This window comes from Enhydra lutris, unplaced genomic scaffold, assembly GCF_002288905.1.
Source record: "Enhydra lutris kenyoni isolate GAN:26980312 unplaced genomic scaffold, ASM228890v2 scaffoldscaffold5, whole genome shotgun sequence".
NCBI lineage: Eukaryota > Metazoa > Chordata > Mammalia > Carnivora > Mustelidae > Enhydra > Enhydra lutris.
Window position 1 is genome coordinate 10,480,669 of NW_019154089.1, and position 20,642 is coordinate 10,501,310.

At 34.1% G+C, this 20,642-nt stretch overlaps 1 protein-coding gene across 1 annotated transcript in view; it reads right to left on the reverse strand.

Annotated features, from left to right (window-relative positions):
- Positions 1–20,642, reverse strand: part of LOC111141183 (ADAM metallopeptidase with thrombospondin type 1 motif 19) — a 246,812-nt gene that overhangs the window by 173,330 nt on the left and 52,840 nt on the right. The window contains exons 4-7 of the mRNA XM_022493562.1: positions 19,412–19,584; positions 17,681–17,764; positions 16,842–16,999; positions 1,277–1,320 (exon numbers count right to left, since the gene is read on the reverse strand). Of these exons, the coding sequence (XP_022349270.1) occupies positions 1,277–1,320; positions 16,842–16,999; positions 17,681–17,764; positions 19,412–19,584 (459 nt within the window). The remainder of the gene's footprint in view (positions 1–1,276; positions 1,321–16,841; positions 17,000–17,680; positions 17,765–19,411; positions 19,585–20,642) is intronic.

Sequence of the window (20,642 nt, forward strand, 5' to 3'; positions counted from 1 at the left end):
TATGTATATAGCAGTATAATTAATATCTGGTTATATATAGTTATGTAAATTATATAGATATATCACTTATGTTAGCAAATACGCAGCCATTCTCTCAAAATTAAGAGCTGTGGTTTCATGGATTCTACTGGGTGTGTGGTTATTGTTTTAGGAATTTAAATATCCAGGTCAAAATACAGAAAATTTACTACTTTATGTATAGAAAATCAGGGAAATGAGATGAACTTCCTTGACACAGTCTGCAAAGAATTTCAAACTACATTACTAAAAAAAAGAAAATCCATTAGCCTGAAAAGGTCAATCACATTGATATTAATACATTTTGCCTTGGTTTAGCAATAATAATAGAATTTTGCTGAACCCACGTGTACATCTCTGTGACGATAAGAAAAAAGAACTCATGAGATTCTTAAAACCTAGTTTAAAATTTTTCTCCAGTATATAGTGTATTTGTGTCTTTAGGCTATTTCATTAATAACTGAAGTATTGACCAATGATTAAACATAAGGTTGGAAATACATACCTCCAACAGTCTAAAGACATTCCATTAAAATCAGCACTCTCTCACCTCAAAATGTTGAAAATAGAACTACCCTATAACCCAGCATTTGCACTACTGGGTATTTACCCTAAAGATACAAATGTAGTGATCCGAAGGGGCACGTGCACCCGAATGTTTATAGCAGCAATGTCTACAATAGCCAAACTATGGAAAGAACTTAGATGTCCATCAACAGATGAATGGAGAAAGAAGATATGATATATATACACAATGGAATACTATGCAGCCATCAAAAGAAATGAAATCTTGCCATTTGCGATGACGTGGATGGAACTAGAGGGTATTATGCTTAACGAAATAAGTCAATCAGAGAAAGACAACTATCATATGATCTCCCTGATATGAGGAAGTGGAGATGCAACATGGGGGTTAAGGGGGTAGGAGAAGAATAAATGAAACAAGATGGGATTGGGAGGGAGACAAACCATAAGTGACTCTTAATCTCACAAAACAAACTGAGGGTTGATGGGGGGAGGTGGGTTGGGAGAAGGGGGGTGGGGTTATGGACATTGGGGAGGGTATGTGCTATGGTGAGTGCTGTGAAGTGTGTAAACCTGGCGATTCACAGACCTGTACCCCTGGGGATAAAAATATATGTTAATAAAAAATTAAAAATTAAAAAAAAAACAGCACTCTCAAATAATTTCCTATACAAATGATGTATTAAAGGTGTCCAGAACTCCTCAAAGTGTAAAAACTTTTATGTGCACTTACCAACAGTATCACATGGTTCATCTTTGTGAACACAGAAATCTTTCCTAGAAAGGAAACAGAAAATGGAAGTAAAAATAAATTTTTCCACAGTCAATAGAGATTATGTGACTCATTTTTGATGGTTACATTAACAACTGAATCATATGGTTTATCTCCAACAATTTAACAGAACTGAAAATAAGATTAAATTTTAATTCTAAGAAAAAAATGAGAATTATTAAATTTTTTTTAAAGATTTTATTTATTTATTTGACAGACAGAGATCACAAGTAGGCAGAGAGGCAGGCAGAGAGAGAGAGGAAGAAGCAGGCTCCCTGGTGAGCAGAGAGCCCAATGTGGGGCTCGATCCCAGGACCCCGAGATCATGACCTGAGCCGAAGGCAGAGGCTTTAACCCACTGAGCCACCTAGGTGCCCCGAGAATTATTAAATTTTTAATTACACATTTTTTCTGATATAATACTGAAGCATGTTGTCTTATTTCATTAAAAATACTTCAAAAATAAAATTCTATCTTGTTTTGAATTTTACCGGATTTCATTTTCTTATTACAAAAAATAGTATCGGGTATTAGGACATGGCTTTCTGTTTGATAAATACTGTTAAGATCTCTGCTTCACAGGCACAAAAATAATTTCCAGATAGAAGAGTCAAATGTAAAAAATACAGTTTAAAACAGCAAAATATTTTATATCATAACACTGGCAAAATTTTTAAAAGACTGATAGTAATCATTTTTTAAAATGGCATGAGGAGGGCACCTGGGTGGCTCAGTGGGTTAAGCCTCTGCCTTTGACCCAGGTTATGATCTCAGGGTCCTGGGATTGAACCCCCCCCGCATTGGGCTCTCTGCTCAGCGGGGAGCCTGCTTCCGGCTCTCTCTTTGCCTGCTGCTCTGCCTACTTGTGATCTCTTTCTCTCTGTCAAACAAACAAATAAAATCTTTAAAAAAAAGGGGGGGGGGCGTGAGGAAATTAGTATTTTTACACAGAGGCAGAATATAACCATGAAAAATATGCTACAACTTGCTATTTGAATACCGTATCTTGAAGAGCTTCAGAGCAAACTATATGAAAGCACAATTTTAACTACCTTTTCAATTTTACTAGTTATGTGACCTTAGGCAACTTACTGAACCTTCTTGTGCCTCTGTTATCTCTACAGAAAAAAGGGGTAATAAGGTCACTATCTACCATGTAGGTTTATACTGCAGGTTAGGAGATTTAATAAGATTAGATCTTATTAGATTTATTTAATAAATAATATAGATTAGATAATAAATAATAAAGATTAATTTAATAAGACATACATACATACACACATTTACTTATTTATTTAAAGAAAGGGGTAGGGTAGAAGGAGAGGGAAAAGCCGATTCCAACTGAGCAGGGAGCTGAGCAGGGAGCTCGATGCAAGACTCGATCCCAGGATCCTGAGATCATCACCTGGGCCAAAGTCAATGCTTAACTGACTGAGTCTCTACATATAGAACACTTTAATGTGAGTTTAGTGAATGTGTTGGATAAGTAAACATAGAGAAAACTTAAAAACAATGCCAGGCACCTACTAAGCTGTCCGGAATTAGTTCACGTTTTTTTTTTTGTTTTGTTGTTCTTGCTGCTATTTCTATACTATAATTTAAGCAATTTCCTACTGATGAGCAAAGATGTTTAGATTCTACAGAATTTTTACTATTACAAACAATACACTAATTAGTCTTTGTGGGTGTGTGAGAGAGAAATTAAAAAATTTTTATTCCTCACTCTGTTATAGCCACCCGAATGCTGTTTCTAAATTAAAAATCGTAAAATTGGGGCGCCTGGGTGGCTCAGAGGGTTAAAGCCTCTGCCTTCGGCTCAGGTCATGATCCCAGGGTCCTGAGATCGAGCCCCGCATCGGGCTCTCTGCTCAGCAGGGAGCCTGCTTTCTCTCCCTCTCTCTCTCTGCCTGCCTCTCTGCCTACTTGTAATCTCTGTCAAATAAATAAATAAAATCTTTAAAAAAAATCATAAAATTAAATGCAACCCTCTTGTCAATTACACCAATGACATCTACATTTTGATGATTAAAATGGTTAGTTTTCAAATCACATTTTCCCAGCTCATCAACAGCATCTGTGATTTAATATCTGTGCAGATCTGTAAATGTCCCATGCATATTTAAAATGTAAAGAAATAAACAAAAAACCCAACCCTTAAATATAGAGAACTGGAGGATGCCAGAGGGGGCGTGGGTGGGGGGAATGGGTTAAAAGGTTAAGGGATTTTAAGAATATATGTATGGTGATGAACAGTGAATAAGGTATAGAAATTTGAATCACAATATTGTACACCTGAAAGTAATGTAACACTGTATGTTAACTATCCTGGAATTAAAATTTTAAAAATGTATATTTTCAAATGGTTTGGAACAAAGCTATACATGTGCATTAGATCTAGCGACATACCCAACTCTGACATAAAATTGCTTAAGAAAATTAGAAATTCTAAATTTATTTTTAAATCTGTAACTGAAAAAGAGGTGTTAAAATTCCATTGTGGTTATACATTTGTTGTTTCCTTCTGATTCTGGCTAATTTTCCCTTTATGTTGAAACTAAGTTAACTCTCTGAATTTTTATAATTTATTTTGAATTATTTTTTACTATTGTATAGAAACCCTATGTACCCTAATGTTTTCTGTATTAAAGTTTATTACATCTGATATTAACAAATATTAATATACTAGTAATACATTGATGTTTTCTTGGTATTTTTTTCTTTGTTTTACTTTCAGCTTTCATTTTCTCCAAGTCTCTTACAAACAGCATATGGTTAAAATTATAAAACCTAATTATATAATATAAAAATGAATTTAATATTTTATTATGGATATATTTGGATTTCTTTATTATTTGTTTTTTTTTATTTTTTTTCTTTATTATTTGTTAATTCTATTTCCCATTATACTTTCCTTCCTATCTAGTTTTATTTTCCTTTCTTTTTTTTTTTTTGCTACTACTTGAAAAATAACGTTAGATTGTGTTTAATTGTTACTTCCACATTTAAATGGCATTGTATTATTTTCCTATTGCTGCTGTAACAAATTCCACAAATACAATGATGTAACATAAATGTATCATCTTACAGTTTCAAAGTCAGAAGTTTGGAGTTCACTGGGCTAAAATCAAGGTATGAGGAGTACTGGGTTCCTTCTGGAAGCTCTAGGTAAGAATCCGTTTCTTTGCCTTTCCCAGCTTCTAGAGGTTGCTGTACTTCTTGACTCACAGTTCCCTTCCATCCTCAAAGCTGACAATGGTATCACTTGCTTGGTCTCTTTCCATCATCATACCTCCTCCTCTGACTCTCTTGCCTCCCTCTTTCCCTATCACCTGTGATTACATTGGGCTCCCTAGGTAATCGGGGATAATCACTCAATCTCAAAACCTGAAACATAATCACATCCACAAAGACCTTTTTCCAGAATGTAAGATAACATAGTCACAAGGTCTATGGATTACAACAGGGACATTATTCTGTCTACAACATTCACTTGCATGTCTGGAGTTAAAAATTATCTTCAGGCTCCTCCTGAAGAAAGGACATCAAATGCTTTTAATTCAACCCCTCCCGTCAGTCTTTCATGTTATTTTTATTTGACATTATAATTCTATCTCAATTTTTCAAATCTCAATTTAGATTTTCTAAACCATTATTAGATTTGCCCATGTATTTAGCAATATATTTTCTCAGTAATAGTTTGGATCTTTACTTTCTAGAGAGCTCCTTATTCTTTAAGTACATCCTTCAGGATTTCCTTCAGTGAGGATCTATGAATAATAAACAGTTCCAGACTTTGTTTTCCATGTGTTTATTCATAATGAGACAGCAGGCACGTATAGAATTTTAGGTTAATTTTACTGGTCCTCAGCCAGTAACAAAGAGTATTTCATTTCTTTCTAGCATTCATAAATAGAGAAATCCATGTATATAAAATATATATTTACAAGTTGGTGTGTATATATATAAATATATAAGTTGGTGATCAACTGGCTCTTCTTTTATGCATTTGGTTTCTGGTTTTGCAGTCCCACCTTGATGTGTCTAAGTACTGATTTTGATTTTATTTATCTTCTTTGGTACTTGGCATGTTATCTAATTTGAAGAACCTAAGAACACATACAAATTCTTATTATCTATTTAGCCTATTCCTCTCATACTCCCTTTATTGTGCTACAACTCCATTAGGCATATTTTTGATTTTCTCATTCTGATGTCTGTAACTCTAAAGCACTCATTTGTAATTCCATCTTTTAACAACTCTAGCAGCCTTCTGGCAGGATTCCTCAGATCTCTCATCCAATCCACTAGTGCTCTCTTCAGCTGTATCTAATCTATTCTTAACTCAGAAATTGAGATTTTAAGTATAAGTACATTCCTTTTATAGATGTTTTATTTCTTCAATTTTCAAATTAACTTGTTTTCCCTGAAATATCTTATTCTCATATTTCATTTTTTGGTGTGATTGTTCAGTCATGTAAATATGATTTTTTAAAAGAATCCCAGCTTTTTAGATTATTCTTTACTGGAACTCCTGGCTCTTGTGAAGGAAGAGATGCTCTCATTTTGTGTTTTGAAATTCTCTTGTGAACTCACTTAGTTGTACTTTATTTGCAGTTACCTTGTGTGGTGTAAAATCGAGAGAGGGCCCCTTCAGAGTAGTTTTGCCTATGCTTTCAACAACAAGTGTTTCAGTGTTGAAATCATATTTGTGGTAATGAATACCCAGATGGGCTGTTTTTTCCTAACCTAGGGTCATGGCTAAAACAGAAGCTTCTTGTTGACAACATGCGCTTGTTTGCTGAGTTTCTACTAGATCCCATTTTTATCAAGGGCAGAGTTATCTAAGGGTTCTGGCTATATACAATCATTTCACACCACTTTCCCACTTTACAAAGTCTCAAAGTCTTTTTTCTTCATGTGCTAAGCCTAAAAACCCAGCTTTTTAGGTCCAACAAACTCCTCTCAAGGCAGTTACTATATTACCTCAGAAGCTCTGCATTTCTTTCTTTTCCTTCCTTCCTTCTGTCCTTCCTTCCTTCTTTTTCTCTTTCTCTCTTTGTCTTCCTTCCTTCCTTCTTCCCTTCCTCTTTCTTTCCCTTCCTTCCTTCCTTTGCTCATCTGCACATGTGAAAGGATTTTCCATTATATTTTTTGTACGATTCCAAGAGATTTCTAATGGGAACAGTTTATGATTATCTAGTGAGTCAGATTATCACATAATTAAAGGAAGTGGATTCAATTTGACCTACCATATAATAATTAAGTTTAGAGAAATACATATATATTGTTAACATTAGATCTTAATGTATATAGAATCAAGCCAGATAGACCTTATCCTATTGTTATACTTTCTATTATGCAGCTCCTTTCACCAAACTATTAAAAAGACTGTATAACTGTTTCAATGAGATCTTTACACTGACATCAAATAATATTTAACTTTTTTTCAAAGATATCTTCCTGCAAGGGGACATGATGTTAATTATGAATTATTGTAAAAATTAGTGATCACTATAATATTGCCATTTCCTTTCCACAAGGTTGGAGCAGAAAGAAAAAGTTTGAGTGAATAGCCATGGATATGAATGGACTACAGAATGAGGTAACTTAATATCAACAATTAATCGTTATAACTTTTTACTATTCCTTCTGGCACATATCTGACAGACATGACTCCTATAAAATAGATATAGAATCAACCCTTGATTACTAGAGTAAAGGACGGAAGGGAAAGGTAGAGTTCAAAAGATGAAACATAACCTTAAATAATATATTTTCAACACAAGGCACAAAATGGACTTAATATAAACTTAATACATTTAAATCATATTCAGTATTTAAGAATATGTTTACTGTTCTGCAGTTATAAATAACAAAATAATACAAGTTCGTTTGTTTGTCACATGATTTTCTTCACAAAGAATCACCTGAACTTTTATTATTCCTGGGAAACTCTTCCTAAGAACACTTCTCTGATACTTCACTAGGATTCAGAAAAGGCATAAAATGACCCTCTTGCAGGTTATCCTTTCTTCTTCCTTTCCCCACTTAATTAACTCCACCCTTAAATATTTGGCTTTGGTTTATTTTAGCAGCCATGCTTTCTCCTGCCTCTGGTTTATACTGTATATCAGAGATATGTTTGGTCTAGACAAGGCCCACTGTAGAGACCTCTCACTGGACTGCAAGGGAGTTGGTCATACCCAAAATGCAATATACACAATGCAGTGTTACAATGTGCAATATATACTGATAAATGCATATTTCCAAACAATAGGAACAGCAACATATGTTTTCACTCATTTAAATTTTTAAATGTTTTTTCTAAAATAGTCTATTATTTTTTATTCTGTAAAATCTGAAAAAAACTTGTTGATTGATTCAGGATTACTGAAAGTTGGCTGTTACCACCTGATACATTAATCTTCACTGTACAAAACAGCTTTTCTTTTGTATATAGAAGATATAATCTTATCAATATTACTGGCATATGCCTTAAAAATCTACTGTTCCAACTGAATTAATGCTTTAAAGTAAGCTAATTTTTGTTAATTATTAAAATGCAAATAGCAAAGAAAAAAAGTTTCATGAACTACACAGGCAGAATGTCCATCAGAATTGAGTGTCTTAATATTTATACCTTGGTTTTTGTGTTAAATAAACACGGAAGACATTGGGACATGAAGAGAAGTGAGTTGGGGGAAATCGGAGGGGGAGATAAACCATGAGAGACTGTGGACTCTGAGAAACAAATTGAGGGTTTGGGAGGGGAAGGAGGTGGGGGTTTGGGTGAGTGTGGTGGTGGGTATTAAGGAGGGCATGTATTGCATGGAGCACTGGGTGTGGTGCATATACAATGAATTTTGGAACACTGAAAAAAAATAAAGTAAAATATGTGGTCCATATACACTATGGAGTATTATGCCTCCATCAGAAAGGATGAATACCCAACTTTTGTAGCAACATGGACAGGAGTGGAAGAGATTATGCTGAGTGAAATAAATCAAGCAGAGAGAGTCAATTATCGTATGGTTTCACTTATTTGTGGAGCATAACAAATAGCATGGAGGACAAGAGGAGGTGGAGAGGAGAAGGGAGTTGAGGGAAATTGGAAGGGGAGGTGAACCATGAGAGACTATGGACTCTGAAAAACAACCTGAGGGTTTTGAAGGGGCGGGGGGTGGGATGTTGGGGGAACCAGGTGTTGGGTATTAGGGCACGGATTGCATGGAGCACTGGGTGTGGTGCAAAAACAATGAATACTGTTACGCTGAAAAGAAATTTAAAAAAATAAATAAAAAAATTAAATTAAAAAAATATCTTTTTGAAAATACATGCCCAAATTAGAAAGACAACTCTAAATAAACGAGGGAAGACACACTGAAATTTTATCCTGTTAATCAATCGAAATACCACGCCCTAAAACTTCAGAGTTAAACTAGTGAACTGCATCCTTTTCAAATATTCAAGACACAAAACAGAAAATTTTATACATCTGAAAAAAACATTCATTGGAACACTTGTCCCCAGGATTATAATTGAAAGTTTTTAAAATCCAACAGATTGCTTGACAGCCACTGAGGAAGACCCTAACTATCCCCTGAACCCCAGCATCTCTCTACTGGTCAACCAGCTTCAAATATATCATATATATATGTATATATATAATATTTCACCAGCTTCTAATCACAGAATTTGCCTCCTCACCCTATCCTGACCCACACCCACTTTTCCCAGAGCATCTAAAGTGAATAATACAGTAGGAAAAAATAAATGGCCCGAATCATCCAAACCTAGTGGCTGACATTTCTAAAATTTCAATGCTCACTGCCTTTCTTGATGTCTAGTTCCTCAACTATTCCTCTAAGTGCTACATAGAATTTTCTAAGTACTACATAGATTTTCTCCATCTACCAAAAATTCCAGAGAGACACCTCTTTTGTGCTCAACTTGGGCAAAATTGGTCTCTGTGGCTCAAAACCAACAACAACTAATGTAGGAAAACATATCCATGTGGTGGTGGAACATATTCAGAACCTGAATGTAACTACTGATAAGGAGGAATGGAAAAGGTTTTCTGACATTTTTATTAAAAGTAAATGATCAGATATATTTAGCTCCTTTCTACATCAGAAGATATAGAAATCAAATTTATCACAGGAATACCATGCCTGGTTGTATACATTGTGCACTGCTTAATTCTCAGGGTACATTTATATATACAACAATATAAAAATCCCTCTGCTCTTGCATAGTGTGCAACCTACACAGTTGGATGGCTTGGGTTCATTAGGTGTCTCTTACATGCCAAGGCAGTGGATAAAAGGGAAGAATACAAAGATAAGTGAAAAAGGTTTCTACCTCAAAGACAAAGAAAAGGGTGACACACAATCATTTCTCTAATGTGATAAGAGCCCCACAATCAGAGGCTTGAAGAATTGTATTAAATAATGAATAGTTCTATTTTACAATTCCCTTTCCCAGCAAACAAAAGGAGAGAGAAACACCCACAATAGATGATACCAAATAATATGGTAATGCAGAAAGTTAAAGAACAACATAAAAATCAAAATCTTCACTGTAGGGCCAAGAATCACTGAGTGTAAAATATATTCAGATGTAGACGGAAAGGGATTTTTTTTTCTTTTTCTAAACATACAATACATCATATCATAATGCGTGAGGCTACAACATAACTATTTGATTTACATAATGTGAAACAAGGGACTTTATCTGTAACTAAACAACATGATAAAACTATGACAAATGTACTGCTTATTTTCAAGGGCACTTAGAGTCCTTTGCACAGCCAGTTTCTACTCAGCAAAGAAATGAAAAAAGCAAATTATATTTTAAAAATGCGAGGTCTTTTCTCCAAAAGCACTGTTAGTACCCCTCAGGACTACTAAAAAAATAAATTGTGAGCAGCATTTTAAAAAACTCCGATCAGATAATAATTCTTAATCTTTAATTCTTCCACTGTCAACCTCTTTAAAGAGGGCCCAAATAATGTATTCTTAGCTTCATAAAAATCAACGTTGGGGGGAGGGCGATGGGGGACAGTCATTTGTTTGCTGCCTAGACCCATGATCATGCATATTTAAATTCTCTCATCCTTGGCTCCTGTTGGCTCAGTGGGTCTGAAGACTGCATCATAGAGTTTCATAATGTGAATTTATGGAAATGATAACTGTTAGAATCTGGCAACTGGGAAGGCCAATAAATTCTGTTCAAGTTCTGATTTATATTGAAAAAAAAAAAATGAAATGGAGCCTTTAATTTCCAAGAATGAAGATACATCTGAGAATAAGTCTCATTGTGCAGCTTTATGGTGCCCTGGGCTATACCTATAAATGATTCATTCAGATATTATTCTATGAATTGTGTCAAATTAATATATTTCTACCATTTGTATATCTTATTAAACTTTCTATTTCACATAGTTTAAAACTAATTTTCAGAAGTAGTGCACATAAACCAAAAGTATTTCAGTAAATATGAGAAGCTAAACTATCATTAACAAAATTAAACTCTAATTTTTTTTTAAACTCCCAATTTGAGTATTTTCAAGAGAAACTTATGTCTTCTCCATGATTTCAAGGAGAAAAGTGATAATTACACTAAGAAATCATAGAGTTGACAGCTGGGAGGACATGTTTTGTGTTTCTGTTACTATGAGCCCATAAGCACTGGGTCAGCTTTAAAATATTTACTTCATTTTATCACACAGAACAATTTAATAAATATATTGTGGCAGATAGGCTTGGATATATGAAAACATTATTTATTTTACTTGAAACCAAAATTAACAGCTATCTAAAATTCCTTCCTACTAATATGCTCCCATAACATACAACATTTAATAATTATCTAAAATAAGAATATACTAGAAACTGGTCACACGGAGGTTAGCCTGTCACATGTGGATGAGATCATGGAATCCATGGAGATTTAAATTTTTGTTTTATCTTTCACAATGTCCTTACAAAGCTAAAGATTTGATCACCCTTATGTTTAAACTAACTAAAAAGGGATTCTTCTCTCTCAGTTACCCAAACCTTTGATTTACACTTTACTGATCAAATGGTACTAGGCTACTCAGAATAGACATAACACATTCCCTCTGGTGGGTTGATTTTCACTTTTATGGCACTGATAAGGAGCGATATGGAGAAACAGGCATCCTTCAAATAAGCCTCATTCCCAGGGGGAAGTAAAGAGAGAATTATGAGTCAGCAGTTATCAGTATTTCATATGTGTATAACCTTTGAGAGTTTTTTTTCCTATTTCAACCAAAAATTTTTCTATTTCTATTTTATTTCTATTTATTCCTATGTGATCCAAAAATCAAAAGCAAATTATGAGGTCTTATTTTAAGTCCTAGGTATCAGAGTACAAAAAAATTGAAGTTAACATTTCTACTAAAGGATTGAAGGGGTGTACAAAGATTTTTTTTCCCCATAAAACATGAAAATCATAGCAAATTTTACCCCTCAACAAAGACTTCTTCTTTGGGTTTTGAGCAGAAAGCTTGTTTAGACAATGAAACTTTGATTTTCTATCCATAACTAAAAGATCCCTTAGAAATAACCAGAATTATATAGAAATAACCAGAATAGTCAGAATGCATTGCCACAAAGAGGTTTTATAAACTTGTCACCTGATGACATCTGTCTTCTTTCTCATGCTTGTTAGGTGTTTGAAATAATGCTTCTGAGACTTTAGTCTCAGATACTCATAATTTGATTACTAATTCATATTGTTTTCCTCATTAAAATGTAGTATATTTCTTACAGAAATTTGAAAAATATAAGAATAAAGTTAAAACATTAGCCTATAATCCCACTATCTGGGAATACTTATAGCTAACATTTTAAAGTCTCTTTCTACAGTTTTATTTCCTATGTATTCACATAACTAAATACATTGTATATAACTAAATACATGTAAAATGTATACAATATTAGGATCATACTCTCTACATGAAAGTCTTGCCCCACCAGTACTGTGACTTTAATGTCATTCCTCATTTCTTTTTTTTTTTTTTTTAAAGATTTTATTTATTTATATGGCAGACAGAGATCACAAGTAGACAGAGAAGCAGGCAGAGAGGGGGGGGGGGAAGCAGGCTCCTCGCTGAGTAGAGAGCCCGATGCGGGACTCAATCCCAGGACCCTGAGATCATGACTTGAGCCGAAGGCAGAGGCTTTAATCCACTGAGCCACCCAGGTGCTCCTCATTCCTTATTTCTAATAACATTTTTCTCTTCAGTCCTGAAAAAAGAATCTATTGCGTCCACTATTTTTTCTTATGTTATAAAGGTTTAAAAGCCACACTCTTAACTAATCTTTCTTACTTCCCTTGTTGCTAGCTTTCCCTAGCAATACAAGACAAAATAAAATGTTCTAGAGCATACCTACTGTAGTAAAAGATGATTCTTAAATGTATTAAGATAATGTGGGATGAAACTATAATTCTTCCAAAATTTTTTGAGTGTAGTTGACCCACAATGTTACATAATTATAATTTTATTAAAAAGGAAAGTGAATTTTAACTATGGGCTGACAAAACTAAATTAAAAAAACATTTATAACATAATCATACAACAAATGGTCTTTCTGACAGTAGGTCTTTCACATCAGTGTGAGTCTACACAGGATCTTAAACAATTATTTGTTTGGAGTAAAATTATTGAACATTCACTGTTTGGTAGGTATTATACAAGATGTCTTACATTTTTGTCCCAGTACCACTATCCTCACTTTGTTGATAATAATAAGACTCAGACAGGTCATTTAATCAATTTAAGATCACCAGCTAGTATTTGGACAAACACAGGTCATTTTTGTCTGATCATCTCTAACTGAGTTTTAATCTTTTTTATATTTATATATTATATGTGTGTATACACATATATACAAATATACATTTCCAATACAAATGCTTTGGTAGACAGAGGTATTGCCACTATTTTCTCCAATCCAGGGCTTGTCTTTTCATTTTCATATCAATGTCTTTTGGACATAAGATGGCTTAAATTTTGGAGATGTCCAAATGATTATTTTTAGAATTTTTGATTAGTGCTTTTCTTGTATCCTGTCCAAGAAATTATTATCCTCCCTATAGTCATGTAGATTTCCTGTTTTTCTTTCTTCTTTCTTTGTTTCCTTTTCTTTTATTTTTACTGAGAGTTTGATAGCTGTAGCTTTCTTGTAGCTTTCTATGTCCCATAATGAATTAACATCACACAAGGTGTAAAGCAGGATTGAAATTCATTTTTTTCACATGGTTATCCAGATGTTGTAGAGCCATTTCATTGTTAAACTACCTTCCCATGACTCGATTATTTTGGTGGGTTTTTCTGAGAGTCAATTGAACATATCTATATGCATATATTTCCAGATTCTTTATTCCACATCATTCAACTTTGCCAAGTTTCTGCCAAAACCCCATTGTTTTGATTACCAAATCTTTATAATAAGTTTTGAAATCAAATAATGTAAGCCCACCCAGTTTATTCTTCTTTTACAAAATTGTTTTGACTCTTCTCTATCTTTTCTTTTTCCAAATACCTGTTGGAATCAGCTTGCCAATTTTTACAACAACAACAAAAAAGATGGCACAAACTTTCATTGAGATTATGCTGACTCTCAGACAATGTGGGGAAGATGGCCTTCTTGATAATATTTAGTCTTCCAATAAATAAAAACCTTTATTTAGATCTTTAATTTCTCTCAGCTGTGCTATGGAGGTATCATTTTAGAGGTTTTGCCCACTTTTTGTTACATTACTCTTACATCTTTTACGGTTTGGGAGGTTACCATAAAATTTTCCTAACTTTTCATTTCTACTATAAATAAATAAATTTGTTTTTATCAATTGACTTTATATTCTATGGCCTTGAAATATCCAGTTACAACTTCTGGCAATTCTGCTGCTATATTTCTTAAAAGTTTCTTTGTATGGAGGTAGATCATCTGTGAAGAGAAATGCTTTGTATTTTTTCTTCCCAATATTTATACCTTTCTTTTTCTTTTTCCCACCTTACTATACTGGCTCTGATTTCAGTACAAAGCTGAATAGAAGTATAAGAGTGGGCATCCTTGTCTCATTTCCAATCCTAAGGGGAAACATTCGGTTTTCACCATTAAGTATGATGTCAACTGTAGATTTTTTGTGTGTGTATGTGCGTGAAGATACCATTTCATAGATTAAAAAAGCGTGTTGAAGAATTCATTGAGAGGGGCACCTGGGTGGCTCAGTCAGTTAAGCATCTGGCTCTTGATTTCAGCTCAGGTCATGATCCCAGAACCCTGAGACTAAGCCCTACATTGAGCTCCATGCTCAGCAGGGAGTCTGCCTGAGGTTCTCTCTCTCACCCTTCCCTCCTTCCACACACTCTCTCTCTGTCTCTCTCAAATAAATAAGTCTTTAAAAAAAAGTTCATTGAGACTTTTTGTTGATAGGGTTCCCCTCCACCCCATACATTAGAGATACCATTTTTATTGTCTTTTGGACTCATTTTTTTTCCGATAGGAAGTCAGTCATCGATCTTAACATTATTTCCCCTATGTAACTTCTCTCTTTCTCTGGCCAATTTAAAACTTACTTTCTGTATCTCTGGTTTTCACTCATCTACCTAAGATACACCTAGGCCTATAAGGGTTGTGGTTTTGGTTTTTGGTTTTGTTTTGTTTTGTTTTCCCATCAATTTAGGAAACAATTTTGCCATTACATCTTCAAATAATTTTTCTTACCCATTCTCATTCTCTTCTGTTGAGATTCCAATTACAACACGTTGATCAGTAAATGCAATATGTGGAACTATCTCAGGATGAGTTTTTATTGACTACTTTTCCTTGACCATGGTCACATTTTCATGTTTCTTTGCTTGGCTAATTTTTATTATGTTTGAGACACTGTAGATGATAATGCTATAGAGATTCAAGATTCTGTTATCTTCCTCTGAAGGGGGCTGACTCTAGTTTTAGAAGGGATTTCAATTACTGACAGGTCACTCTGAACTTAGACAAGGTTTGAGTGTGTTCCTTGGGAGGGAGGATCTATCTAAATCTCAACATAATTCCCAAGCTTTTGTAAACTGGTGGAACTCAACCTCCAAATTCTATCTTCCTTAAATATCTTATAGGTGCTTGGTTTCAGGCTTTGTTAGGATAGGTCAGAGCAGACATTTCTTCAGATCAAGGTCCCTACTATGAAGGCTCAACCTTTCTGTTTTCTCAGCTAAATATCAGAAGTGATGGCAAGGTATTAATCAGGTTGCTTCACTCTTGTGGCCTGAATCTACTCAACTCCTAGTATCTTTTAAAAATCTAACTTCCATAGTTATAGCACTCTGATGCTTTCAGAAAGTTTCTATCTATATATATTTAGACCAGCCTTGCAAAGTACTCACCGATGGTCTGCACATGGACCTCTTGGCACCATTCCTTGCATAGGACCCTCATCTCTGGTACGCTCCGCAGGACCACTGTGCTCTACCTAGATTCCAGCTTGTTTTACCAAAGAATTGTCCTGGCAAAAAGCTGGGTTGACTGTGGGGCTCACTTAATAAATTTTCCTTCTTTCAGAGATTGCAGTATGGTATAGCTCATGCTCCACTGACTAAAGCATTTGCCTCATTAATATTCTTCCATTTTTATCATGGTTTATTGTATAAGTCCAGTAGCAGGCCCACTTACATAGCTGGACATAGAAATCCGATTGTGTTGTATTTATATGTGTATTTTTTTCACCTTTATAAATTATTTATCATTAGATAGTTTTTATATAATTCAGCAACAATAAACTATCATGAAGTTAATATACCCACTACAGAAAATCATGTTTTAGATGTTACTGTGTATTCTGTGATGTGAAATGTCGATACTATTGATACTAAAATTAAATTGCCAGAGAATAATGAATTACTATTCATTTTTAGTAGTTCTAAGCAAGAAATTTATTATTTCTACCATAGAGTACTCATATAGAGTATATTATTGCTACTTATTTCACCTTTTTATATTTACCCTTAATGCTGCATTACAAATGTGTGTTAGTGGTATAGAGTTTCACAATGCAGCCAAAAATTAATTAGCTAGAGATTTAATTGAAACTTTTTCCTCAGACAGTACCAGAGAGTTTATTAATTGTGGAGTTTAACATATTGGGTGCTTTGTCCATATGGTGATGACTGAAAAACACACAGTGTAGGTGAAGGTTCATCATTTTGAAGTTCCACCAAAATTCACTTATCATCACCAAAGGCTTTCTCTTCATATTGGAAATTGAGAGTAAAAATCTTTTCTGAATTACCTAGCCAAAAATTTTGTCAATATGCCACCCAAAATGTGACTGTTCAGAAATCAGTTATAATAAATTGAGGGAGATGACAAAAATCATTATACCAAAAGTTTTTTGGAACATAAAACCTGGAATAAAAGCATTCCCTGAAGAAATTAATCCAATTAACAGCACAGCCATCGAATTAAGAATGTCATTTAATTGGCTTTGGAAAATTTACCTTGTTATAAGTATAGCTGCATCCACTGAAGTCATGTCCTCTCCCCAGCTTGTTGACATCTCTAAATGTATATCATTCTTTTTGCCAAATTCTTCATGCTGCCACTTACAAAAACTCTCTAGCATCTTCTCTCCATGGTGTCCAATGTATAGATCTGCCTGCAAAAGAAGATATTTCACTTTAAGGCAAATTATTCTCAGATATACCAAAAACTAAAAACTGAGGAGACATCATGAATTACTAAAGCAGATTGCTGACCATAACAACATTAATTGGAGTCTGGAAGACATTCAGAATTAATTTAGCCTGAGCTAAAAATCTTGAAACTTTGTGAGGGTACAATAACTACAAAATATGTTCCATGCTCTTCCGAAAAAGAAGAGAGGTGAATTAAGAATGTGGAACTTTGAGACTTAAATAACTTAATTATTTCTACAATTTAAGAACAAATGTTTTCCAAAGTTCTAGTTAAGCAGCATACTGAAAAAGTACCACAGAATATTCTCTAAAATGAATTACAGATAAGAAAAGGTTTTAAAAGCACAGGTTTAAATAAGAAAATAAAACTGTCATTAAAAATCACTTTTAAAAATTACATCTTGGAAAGTTAAGGTTTGTTGTCAGGAACCTTGGAAACTAAGAACGTTCCATTTTTAGAATAAAACCAAGGTATTAACCAAATCTAAAGGCCAGTTTCATGTATAGTTTAAGGGATTTCGTGCATATTTCTGGATTTTCAAGTCAATAAAAAGCACACTCTTCACATTCACTTTACTTAAAAGTACCTGAACACAACTTCTCACCCCACTTAATAGGACAAAAACTCAAGACTTTCTTACTGGAGTTTCATGGAGCAGAATAAGCTTTATCACACGAAGATTGACCTGCACACCAAGACTCTTGTGTTGGAAAAGGTTAAAAACCTAAAAACAAATAAAAATAAAAATCCTGAAATAAAACTGAAAATCATATTTATATTTCTTAAAGCCCAGACATGGGAGAAGTCTCAATTTTGTTGAGATATATATATGTGTGTATATATATATATATATCCCAATTTAAAAACATTTAAGTAATTTTAAAATTAGCTTAATAGGCAAGAATAATTTGGGTAACTCATTTTAAATACCAAGAAATTTAGACCTAGCCTTCTGAGATACTCATCACAACCTTAACTCTGTAGGCATTTCAGTGGGATACAGAGGGAAGGTAGGCCTTTCACAATACTGAAGACAGCATTTTAGTAACCAAACCCTAGAATTTTTCTTAAGACCACAAAATGCCAGTGTCCTCCTTTCTTCTGAGAAACAGTCCTGAAAACTGAGCCTGCTTTATGCCACCTCCCGATTCGTTCCTTGGAGTATTTTTTCTTTTTTTCTCCCCAAGCTAGCTGCCAAAAAGGAAAAGGTTTTCAAAGCTCTTCTTTCAATGCTACCCAGGAAGACAAGCTCACAGGCCACTGTTGATTAATGGTATCAGATCCTCATTTACAACTGTTTTTCCCAAAGGATGGTGTGTGTAGCAATGCTGGAAAGCCAGATGAATTTTTATGTGGTACCTTGATTTTTTTGTAAGATTTAGTATTTACTTAATTTGTAATAGAATATAAAACCAAACCCCTACTTTCAGATCTAGAACTACTTTGAAGAAACTGAAATTGGTAGGCTATATACCCGGTACCAGAATGCTGGCAAGTGCTCTGGAAGTAGCTGAACATAGAAATGACAGAAGGGTGGGAAAATCTGTTCACCACTCAAGTAAGCCAAATGGTAAGAATGAGCAAAAACAGTAAAAAGTTTTGTGAAACATCATATATTTATCCTTGAATCAGGGCCTCCTACCTGCCTTACATGGTAACTGGAATCATAAATGGACATTTGCCTTTGGCTTTTATTTATGTTCATTCTCACCTAAGAACCACTCTTCACTCCAACTTTCTATTTCTGCCTTGCAGGAGGTTTAACCAACAGGGTAGGCAATTAAGTCAAAGGATTCATTTGGTGGTAAACATCTGTAAGATGCTAGGTACAAACTAGATTTTTGCAGTCCAGAAATTGTTAACTGAACTAAGCTATGTGTGATCCAGCTGATTAAAAACTGAGCTAACTGCTATTAGGTTTTACTCATAAACTAGTATTATATCTGACATCAAATTTTACATACCTAGTTAAGAGCTCAGTGGATTACCAGCCTCCCTTTTGTTCTACCTCATAATGTACAGTACTTTGGGTGGGGCCATGCATACAAAAAAATCTAACATTTCTAATTTCAGCAAATGCTCTTTTATAAGAGAATGAAAAGAAGGGCATAAACAAAGAAAGAAAATAGAGAGTTTTGCCACATCAAAATCAACAATAAGGATGGTTTCTTCTACTAGAAGATGTGAATTATTATTTTGATATCTTTTGAGATGGAGCAATTTGGCATACCCAAAGCATTTTTTTTAACTGATGTCAATAAAAAGAAAGGAACAGTAATGAGTTAATTTTTAAAGAATTTCATTATACTCACGCATTTCTTCCTTAGAGTTTTCTTGAAAAAATTCCAAGCGCACTTTAAAGTTTGCCTACCATATTTAAGATGGTTAGAATGAATCTCCTGGCTGCATCTGCTCCATGATAGGAAACCATTGCTGGGTCTGCAACCACTACAGTCTCTATGTTGTATTCTTGAGGTAATTTGTATGAATATCGTTTCCCTCTTCCACTTTCTGTTATTTTTTTAGATCTAGGTCTTCCTTTATCTGCAACAGAGAAATGGATTTTCCAGTGTAACTCCATATTGGCAAAGTGAATAAAAAAATTTCTATTTCTTCAGTGATTTTACAAAGTGTTTATTTAATACCAAATTATGATGATCGTAATACAGTAGTGAGCAAAAAACAAAGAAGTTCCCCGCAACATGAACTCTAAAAGGGCATCTAGATTTGGAGCATGACTTTGGAATCAAACAGACCAGACATCTACCATTTATTAGCTCTGCCACTAGGGAAACTAACATCACTCAGGTAGCCTTGGTTTCCTCATCTATAAAGTGAAAAACAGTAACATCTAGTGTTGTTCATGTCTTATAATAAGATCGCATTACTCAAATTTCTAGCACAGAGTAAATAAAATAACCCAATAAAAAAAAAATCACAATTTTCTTTTTGAAACCAGTGACAAAATAAAGGTCTACTTGCAGAAATTGCTTTAAGTGATTGCCTCACACATCCTCAATTCAGGCAGAGACCCTTAATTACTAAAACATTATGCATGGGTTACAAAAGACTTGGTTCTGTCTTCCATCAGGATCCCACAGTAGAAGTTCCTCAGGGAAATAAAGATTCTTCAAACAGAGCCAACTAAAAACAGTAACCACAAATAAACATATTTATACATTTAAGTGCATAAAATGTAAAATTTGTTTATTAAAACATGCCACTATCAGAATGAAAAGCATGCCACCAAGTGGGAGAAGATAGTTACAATACTTTTCCATAATAAATTAAAAGCTATTCTAAATCAGTAACAGATAACCCAACTGAAAAATTGGCAAAAGACTTGAACAGACATTTCTCACACACAAGAAAAGACATCCAAATAGCGAATTAACATATGAGAAGGTGCTCAGTCTCATTAGTCTTCAGGGAAATGCAAATTAAAACCACAATTAGTTAAATTACCTAAAATCCCCAGAATGGCTAAAATAAAGAGATGATTATATTAAGTGTTGACAAGAATGTGGGGAGAAATGGAAGTTCTATACACATACAGGCTGAGAGTCTAAATTAGGATAAACACTTTGAAAAACTGGCTAGCA